At 50.9% G+C, this 8,902-nt stretch overlaps 1 protein-coding gene across 2 annotated transcripts in view; it reads left to right on the top strand.

Annotated features, from left to right (window-relative positions):
- Positions 1 to 3,552, top strand: part of BCL6 (B-cell CLL/lymphoma 6) — a 12,333-nt gene extending 8,781 nt beyond the window's left edge. Inside the window, exons 7-9 of one of the 2 annotated variants that reach the window (XM_014946017.1) lie at positions 929 to 1,059; positions 1,437 to 1,574; positions 2,542 to 3,552. In XM_014946017.1, coding sequence (XP_014801503.1) covers positions 929 to 1,059; positions 1,437 to 1,574; positions 2,542 to 2,685 — 413 coding nt within the window. In that variant the 3' untranslated portion in view covers positions 2,686 to 3,552. The remainder of the gene's footprint in view (positions 1 to 928; positions 1,060 to 1,436; positions 1,575 to 2,541) is intronic. The other variant, XM_014946016.1, reaches the window with a different exon arrangement.
- The last annotated feature ends 5,350 nt before the right edge of the window (positions 3,553 to 8,902 follow it).

Here is an 8,902-nt window from a genome sequence, read left to right as displayed (position 1 = left end):
TTTGGGTTTTTTTTTTTTTTTTTTTTTTTTCCTACATCCTAGAAATCCAGATCATATCTAGCCTGGCAGAAACTCTGCTGATGGGAAAATCTGTGAACAGATGGACTCTGTGAATCAGCACAATGAAAGCTGAGAAAGGAAGGGGATATTAAGGGTTTAGTCATTTGCTGACAAACCTGGGGATTTTTTTTATTTTTTTTTCATGCTTTTATTAATGCTTAACATGTCAACAGCCAGTTCAGGGGCTGGGAAGGGAAGTCTGTGCTGATGACTCGGTGCTGCTGCGCTGTGTTAGGCATAAAGTCCAGCAGCCTCAGCTGAGCTCCGGGAGGGCTGCGCCGGTGAATGAGACAACACAAGTGCCAAGGCAGGAAGGGGTTGATGATGGCTGTTTCCTGCTCCCCTTTGAGCCCATCTTCAACCGTCCCCAAAAAACTAGTTAAAACCTTTTTGCAGCTCCCCCCATCACTGTGAGAAAGTCAGCTGGGGCTGGCAGCAGTGATTGTAGCTGAAAAATTAATTGGGAGCCAGGTCATTGGGTGTGCCTTGGCTTTCCACTCTATCAGCTCTTCTCGCTCCTCTAAAGAGGTGATGAACAACCAGGGCAGGATGTGCTGGGGACCACGGGGAGCCCAAAGGGAGCCAAGTGGCCCTGCATGGCTTATCACAGCTGAAGCTGAAGGCTGCAGCTCTTAACCTGAAAAAGAAAAGGTACCTGTTTGGGTGCCTTCTGATCTCACCCTGTTTTGGGGACACCCCGAGCTGTCCTGACCGATGCTGCTTGTCCACAGCCATCTCCAAAAGGGACAGGAGTTAGGGCTGGTGCTTCATGCTATAGGGTCTGGCATTTAAAGGGACTTAACTGTGGATCGTGGGGGGCTGAGCAAGCCAGAGCTTAATCTCTCACCCTTTCTTTGGGGCTCTGCAGGAGAAAAGCCGTACCGCTGCAACATCTGCGGGGCGCAGTTCAACCGGCCGGCCAACCTGAAAACCCACACACGCATCCACTCCGGAGAGAAACCCTACAAGTGCGAGACCTGCGGGGCCAGATTTGTCCAGGTGCGTGTGGCCTCTGGGACCTGCAGTGCCTGGGGAGATGGGACACGGCTAGACCTCCTGCCCAAGACTGGTGACACTTGGCAGGGAGGAGGCTGATGGGCCATGCTCACTGCCTTGGGTGGCTCTTCCCATGGTGTTGTGGGATAAATAGGGGCCTCCAGGTTCATGTGGGCCAGTTTGGCTTAATAGGAAGCCTGATGGATGGTTTTACCTCCTCTCCTCCATTTGCTGTTAAGGATTGGAGATGTCAAACCTCAGACATATGTGGCCCAGCTAGAATGCCATAGACCAAAAAAAGATGGCTGGGCAGAACCCCGCTCCCAGTGGGATGCCCTCATCTGTGAGGCTGTCCTCACCTGGAGATGTTCTCTCTCTAGGTGGCCCACCTCCGCGCTCATGTGCTCATTCACACCGGGGAGAAGCCGTACCCCTGTGAAATCTGCGGCACACGCTTCAGGCACCTGCAGACCCTCAAAAGTCACCTTCGAATCCACACGGGAGAGAAACCCTATCATGTGAGTGACTCTGCTGCTTTTTTGGGGGGGGCCAGAGGTGTCTCAGCAGGGCGTGGGGAAGGATGCTGCCAAACTCAGGGGGCTGAGAAGACACAGAGGCGTTCGTGTGGGCTGGTTGCAGCACCCCAATGCCCCCATGCCAAGGTCACGTCTCTGCTCCTTGTGCCCCATCCCCCCCCCCATGCATTAGCTGATGTCCATGTGGTATTTTGTCCTGAACGGCTGTGTTGGAAACACTGACGTGCCGCCCGGGCTGGGTACATCTTAGCTGCTCCTCTTTTCTTCCAGCCCATCTGGAAGAAGGTCACACTTCTCCAAATAGCTGTGGCTTAAATTACAGCCGCCCGCTGAGTGTGGGGATGGGGGAAAGGAGCAGCCTGGCCTGGGGTCTCCTGTGCTGGTGGCACCTGTGATGAGCAAGCAGCCTGCCCTGCCTTGCTGCAGCCCTGGGGGCTCCCAGCTCTTTGCCGAGACTTTTTGGGCTATCCCCATCTGCTAGAGATGGAATCGGAGCAGGGGTTATCATCCAAACATCCCTCTGGAGCCATCCAGCTTGACAGGGGTCAAAAGAAGCTCCTGAAATAGCCCTGTAGCTGGTTTGAGCATCTAGATAAAGAGCTTGGCACTATGTCCATCAGTCAAGGTTCCCTCCTAAGGGACCTCGGCCTTTGTGCATCCCATAACTGAAATGTGCTGCTGAAAGCCTGGGATGGGGTTCCTGACCCCGGGAGAGGTGCCCACGCTGTGGGGACAGAACGACAGGACACGGGGCAAGGTTTAGGGACTGAAAGAAGGGCAACTCAGGGCCCCTGGGTGCTTCTTCAGCTTCCCCACTGCTGCTCCACCTGCATCCTCACGTTCCCCCATCCTGGGGTAGCGGGACATGGGACCTCTGCCCTCAGGGGAAGGGATATGTCCCCTTAGCGTGGTTATTTCTCACCCTCCACCTTTGCCTCTCGCCCCACAGTGTGAGAAGTGCAACCTGCATTTCCGCCACAAAAGCCAGCTGCGGCTTCACCTCCGGCAGAAGCACGGGGCCATCACCAACACCAAGGTGCAGTACCGCATCTCGGCGAGCGAGGTGCCTCCCGAGCTCCCCAAGGCCTGCTGAAGGCAGAGGATTTCCCAGGAGGAGGTCGTCTTTGGGGAAAGGGGTGGGTGGGAGAGAAGCTATCCAAAGGATACTTGGAACACTTTAAAAGAAAAAGGGGTGGGGGGTGGGTAGGGAAAGAAAGAAAAAAAAAAAATAATTTCATCACATGATGGAGTGCCTCTAAACCCATAGTGCAGATAGGTGGAAAAAACATTAGAAACTTTAAAAAAAAAAAATTACAAATACACGGGTTTTATTTTTCCCAGTTATGTGAAACGAAAAGACAAATAAAATTATTCAGATCTTACTGTATATAAAACATAAAAAAAAAAATAAGAATAGTCATTTTAAATGTCTGTGCAGTGGAGTGTTGATAAACTCTGGAGTCTAACCTTCACAGCCTTTGCCGTTTGAAGATGAGGAATGTAATGTTGATTTATGGGAACAGATTTTTTCTTTTGTATGCAAAATGTGTGTTCTTTTAAAGAGAAAGTATGCTATTAAAGAGAGGGCTTTAACTTTTTTAACCAAAGGTGAAGGAATCTATGGCAGAGTTGTAAATATATATAGATATAAATATATAAATATATATATAAAATAAATATATATAGACCTTTAAAAAAAGCTATATTAAAAATATATAAAATGCATTAAAGGCTCAGTTGGACTCTGCAGGCAGAAGCCACTCTGAGAATCTTTATTATGATAGAGCACTTAACGAGATATTTTAAAGTATTGCATCTGTACAAGTAAGAAAATATTTTGTCTAAATGCATCAGTGTATTTGTATTTTTTTGCAAGTGAAGGTTTACAATTTACAAAAAAGTGTGTATTAAACCAACAAAGCTGCAGAAGGAATTTAAAATAATAATAAAGTGTAATTTTTTTGTTCTAGTTCTCAGTCTGTATATATGTAAAATGTGGTTTCGCACGGTGCCTTTCTTTTCAATGGAAGTTTTCAATGTATGGACTATATTGAGCTCAGTTTCTTCAAGGTACAGCCTGATGTTGCAAAAGGAGTTTTGGTGGAACTCTCTATCGGGGAATGTTTTGTTTTTTTTGTTTTGGGGTTTTTTTTTTTTGGTCATATTTTACATGCTTGTGTTATAAACAATCTCGGGAGACAGGGTTTGGGCTGTGTCTAAACTGCATTAATGCGTTCTGTAAAATATAGCTGTACAAATAAAAGAATAAAATGAAGAAAAGTGAAGTATGATGGAGTGAAGGGTTTCTTCTTGCTTATCCTTCTCCTTAAGCACCTGGAAAGCCAGTGAGAGCCTTGGGGAAGTGGCTGAGTATCCCAAGCCCCAGGACAAGCTCTTGGCTTGGTGCACGGATGGCAAGACTGGCTGGAGGAGCTTTTTCCAGGGTCGAGTGAAGATGGTCTCCAGCGTAAGGTCAGAGCAAGACTCAGGATCGCTGCTCTGCATCCTGGTGGGGACTGTCCCATTGTGCCACCTCCTTGCCACCTTCTGCATTTTCACCCAGTAGCCGGCAGAAACAGGGCAGAGCCTGGGAGGGACTTTTTGCTGACCAGCCCAGGGCTGGTTCCAGATGGCCGGGCAGTTATTCATATTTCCTGGAAACCGATGCAATTGCCAGAATTGCTCAGGGAAGAAGGCTGCCCGCTCCTCCTCTGGCTTTCCAGTGCCTGGTGCGGGGGTGGGAGGGCTGCTGGTCTGGCTTTCTTGTGCAATGCTTTGGTGGAGCAGGGTCCGTAACCCCCTCCAGGAACTCGTTGGCCGATAGCATCTCTGGGCTCCCAGCCATTGCACGCTGGCTGCAGCCCAGAGCTGAGAAAGCCCAGCTTGAGGGAGTCCCCCTGCTCACCCCAAGCAGGGAGAGGGGGTGTCTTTGTCCATTTGAATGGCTGAACAGAGCTGGGGGATGAAGCCATGAGGTGACCAGGCCCTTGGGAAGTAGGGTTACCTGGGGGGCATGCAAGTGCCTTGTTCTTTGTGCAAGTAACCCATCAGCTCTTTGCTGGTAAGGGCTCACTAGTTGCAGAAAACAGGAATCTCATCCAAAAATGCTTCTCTGAATCACAGAGGCAGGACCGGCTGCAACCGGCACTGGTGTGGAGCAGGGCCACTGCTCAACATGGCCTGGGGTGGGGTCTGAGCCACACACGGCTTGTTTCATTTTTAGTTTAGTTAATTCAGGGATAATTTTGGTGCAGGGCTTGGGGAGGGGGTGATTCACAGCGGGGGGGACTTGGAAACACCCACTGGAAGGGGAGAGCCTGGCTGTTTGTGGGGTCAGGAGGGGCTGCATGAGGAGGAGCTGAAAGGGAGATGGATGGATGGATGGATGGATGGATGGATGGAAAGGAGAAGGATGGGCTTTTCAACACACTATGGGACAAAAGTGGACATGAGACAACCAGAGCTGCTCTGCATGGGAGGGAAATGCCCAGAAGGGAGGAGGACCCCCAGCTCCTCTGGCTTGTCTCCCAGTGGACCAGATCTGCTGGCACATGAAAAAGCCCCCAGAAAAGCGAGGGCTGAGCCGGAGCCAGCCTCTCCCTCCTCCTGCTGTTTGATTTGGCTGGGCAGGACGGCTGCCCTGCAGCAAGCACCCAGCCACGGCAGGGCAGGCTTTTCGTGGGGCGAGAGCCTCTGGGCAGCAAAAAACCTCCCTTTGTGTGCATCTTCCCGGGACAGGAGCCTATTTCACATCCTGCAGGTTGGTCTCACCCTGCTGACTGCTCGGCGAGGCTGAGCCCAGCATAAGCCCTCACCAGTTTACCCCTATTCAGCACGGGGTGGGGTGGCCTTTCAATACCTGAAGGGTGCCTATAGAAGAGCTGGGGAGGGACTCTTTGCCTGGAGGGGTAATGATAGGACAAGGGGAAACGGTTTTAAATTGGAAGAAAAAAGATTCAGATTAGATCTCAGGAAGAAATTTTTTACTATGAGGGTGGTGAGACACTGGAATAGGTTGCCCAGGGAAGTTGTGGGTGCCCCATCCCTGGAAGTGTTCAAGGCCGGGCTGGATGGGGCTTTGAGCAACCTGCTCTAGTGGGAGGTGTCCCTGCCCAGGGCAGGGGGGTTGGAACTCGATGATCTTTGAGGTCCCTTCCAACCCAAACCATTCTATGATTCTATATGAATGACAACAAATAGGACATTGCCTGAGCATCGGGAAAAAAGCAAAAACCTGCTTTCCCATCTCATGCCCTCTCTGGCCTCCTCTCTCCCCCTCTCCCCAGTCGGTTTTAAATGTTTAGTAAAGCTGGTTAACCTTAGGACAGGGTTTTGACACATATACTGTCCTCATTTGACACACATACTTAGGTTTCTCCCCTCGCAGTTGGAAGCTGCCTGCCTTTGAGCTCGCTACCTCTCTGATTACCGCAGTTGTCACTTTTAGAAGCGGCTGGGCTGACAGCCCCCTTGCCCCAGACAAGCAGGCTGCGGAGCCGCGACCTCTATTTCCCATTTACTTGCTCAGCTGCGTTGGCAAAATAAATACAGTATTTTCCTGGGTCGTGTCTGTGTTTCCTCCTCCTGACAGATAATTATTTTATTTTTATTTTTTTTTAAACAATGATGTCACGGCTTTTCCAGGCGGTTCAGCTGAAGCGATAGCAATCAGTGCCTCCGTGTCGGCGGGGCAGAGGTCTGCAGGCATCTGGCACGGCCAGCCCATGGCACCGAGCTTTGCTCAGCACGGAGGGTGTTTGCAGAGACCAGAGAGCAGCCGCACAAAGGGCTGCCCTACACGGGTTTTATGGCTGCAGAGCCCACGAAACACAGAACTGACCCAGCCCGTGTCAGTGCCCCTGGGTGATCTGCACCTTTGGAAACCCTGTTGCAGATCCGGAGTTTGGCTCTTGCCAAGCCTCAGAAGAAAGGGCTTCGACCACATGGACAAACTGGCCGCTTTCCAGGAAGTTTCCCAGAATGTGTTTGAGCGGCTCTTTTGGTACCCATCTCCCCCTCCTCCCACGAAAAGACCTGCCCAATAGGTGGGGATGTGGTCAAGTTTTCCTTTTCTTAAAGTTGCTTCTGCACTGAAAAAAAAAAAAAAAACAAACAAACCCTTGCCATGCTGCCAGCTCCTTTCCTGTTTTACTTCTCAGCACAGCCTTCGGGAATGCCCGGCAGAGAAACGGGAATTCCAGTTTCCTGGGGCTGAGCAGGGATCAGGGCCCGGGGGGCGGAGGGGGTGGATGGGGGTGCCCACAGCGATGCTATGAAGCACCGTACCGAGCTTTCTGCACTCACCGATTTATTCTTTAGCCTTTAGGCCTGGTTTTGGTGCTGGAAAACCTCTGTTGAGTTAAAAAACCAGAAAGGGCTGCGGGCGCTCCGCTGTATTCTGCCGGGTGTCCACGAGAGGGCAGGCGAAGACGGAGTTTAAGCAAGGAGTCCCCGGAATAAAGACATCAGCTAAAAATAAATAAATAAATAAATAAATAAATAGATAGATAAATAAATAACATATGTATATATATCTCTCAGCCCCCCTGGGACACCTGTTGCTGTCAGGGAAAATTTCACAAGCCGGGGGAAGGTTTGCAGGCAAAATCACAGAATGGTTAGAGTTGGAAGGGACCTTAAAGACCATCAAGTTCCAATCCCCTGCCATGGGCAGGGACACCTCCCACTAGAGCAGGTTTCTCAAAGCCCCATCCAGCCTGGCCTTAAACACTTCCAGGGATGGGGCATTCACAACTTCCCTGGGCAACCTCTTCCAGTGCTTCACCGCCCTCACAGTAAATTCTTCCTAGAAAAGAAAAAAAAATAAAAAAACTGCTTGCCTGCAGCTTGTTTCCAGGGTCTCCCAATGTGGACCTGCTGTGGGGAATGACCAGCTGCAGCCCCAGGTGGCTGAGAGCAGCCTGAGAGCCACTGCAATTCCAAGGGCAGGATTCTGTGTCGCTGGGATGCGCCCTGCCTGTTTGTGGGGTTGGACCCAAGTGGCCATGGCCACCTGGAGCCTCCTGGCCTGGCCTCTCTGAGAGGAGGCCACTGTCACAGCTGGAGGGAAGGCGGGCCCAAGTTCTTGCTGTGGAGCTGGTCTTTATAAAGGAGAGTTATAGAGAGAGAGACAAAGCAGAGCCCTGTATGCTTTCTTGTGTTTACCCATCTCATCCACCATCTTTTGCCTTGTACTTGTAATTCCTTACATCCCAGGCCACCATCTGTCCAGTCCCTAACACAGCCCCATCTGTGGCTACCAGTAGTCACCACAGTGGTACAGGTAAATAGCCTGGTACTGCTCTCAGCTCATCCTTTCACCTTTGCTTCTGCACATGCTTGTGCTGATCTTTACCACGTCTGACTTCAAGGGAGCTTCTTTCAGCCCTACAGATGCTGTGGCAGCATCCTGGGAGACCGAGAATGAATCTCAGGTAGCAGCAACAGAAATCCTGAATACAGCTCAGGCTCTTAGACATCAGAAAAAATAGGTAGCAGGATCTCTCCTCTGTGAACCTCCACAGTCTGGCTCCCCTCCCACCTTGCTACCTGGACCAAAAAAGCCAGAGGACTTCATGGAGAGTCCCATTCTTTTGGATTTGTGCCCAAGTTTTACTATAGAAACAGCATTTTACCCAGAAACCTCTCAGGTCTGCTGCAAATCCATGTACAATCCTGACACTACCACTCTCCACATGGCCCGTCCCGGGGACACACAGTACCAGTCGGGAGGAGTTTTCCTCCCTTCTTGAGCTCTTGTTTCTTGTTATCACTCAGGTGTGACTGACTGTTCTTTCTCTGCTCATCCATACCTCCTGGGGTAGCCTCTGCCCTCTGCAAGGAAGCTGCTCCATTTAGTTTTTCGGCAAGGTGCAAGAGCTGTGGTGGCTTCCTCACTGCCCCACTGCCCCACAGTGTGGGATGCATGTCCAGAGCCAGGATGAGGAATTCCATGATCACAGCTCGACCCTAGCCAGCTGAGTGCTAGAATAGAAGAAAAAGGGGGGGTGTCCCTGCTGCTAAGGTCGTGATGCATGGCAAAACTGTCCTGCTCATGAAAGCAGAGCTGAGAAAGTCCAGAGAGCATTTTGTAGGTGATAGCAGGGAGGGGAGGTGTCACTAGAGCAGATCCTGTGGCGGTGGTGACAGCAGAGGGCACGCTTTGCTGGTACAGCGCCGAGCTGTACAGCCTGTGCGCGCAGTCCCGGGCATCGCTGGGCTGCTCTGGATCCACGGAGCAAGCTGGAAACGTGGGGGTAAGGAAGCAGTCACAGGAATTCAATACAATTCAATCGTCTGCAAAGCCACAC

The sequence above is a fragment of the Calidris pugnax genome, unplaced genomic scaffold (assembly GCF_001431845.1).
Source record: "Calidris pugnax isolate Ruff unplaced genomic scaffold, ASM143184v1 scaffold111, whole genome shotgun sequence".
NCBI classification, from domain to species: Eukaryota; Metazoa; Chordata; class Aves; order Charadriiformes; family Scolopacidae; genus Calidris; species Calidris pugnax.
The sequence above is the reverse complement of the archived record's forward strand: the minus strand, read 5'-3'. Positions and strand labels throughout refer to the sequence as shown.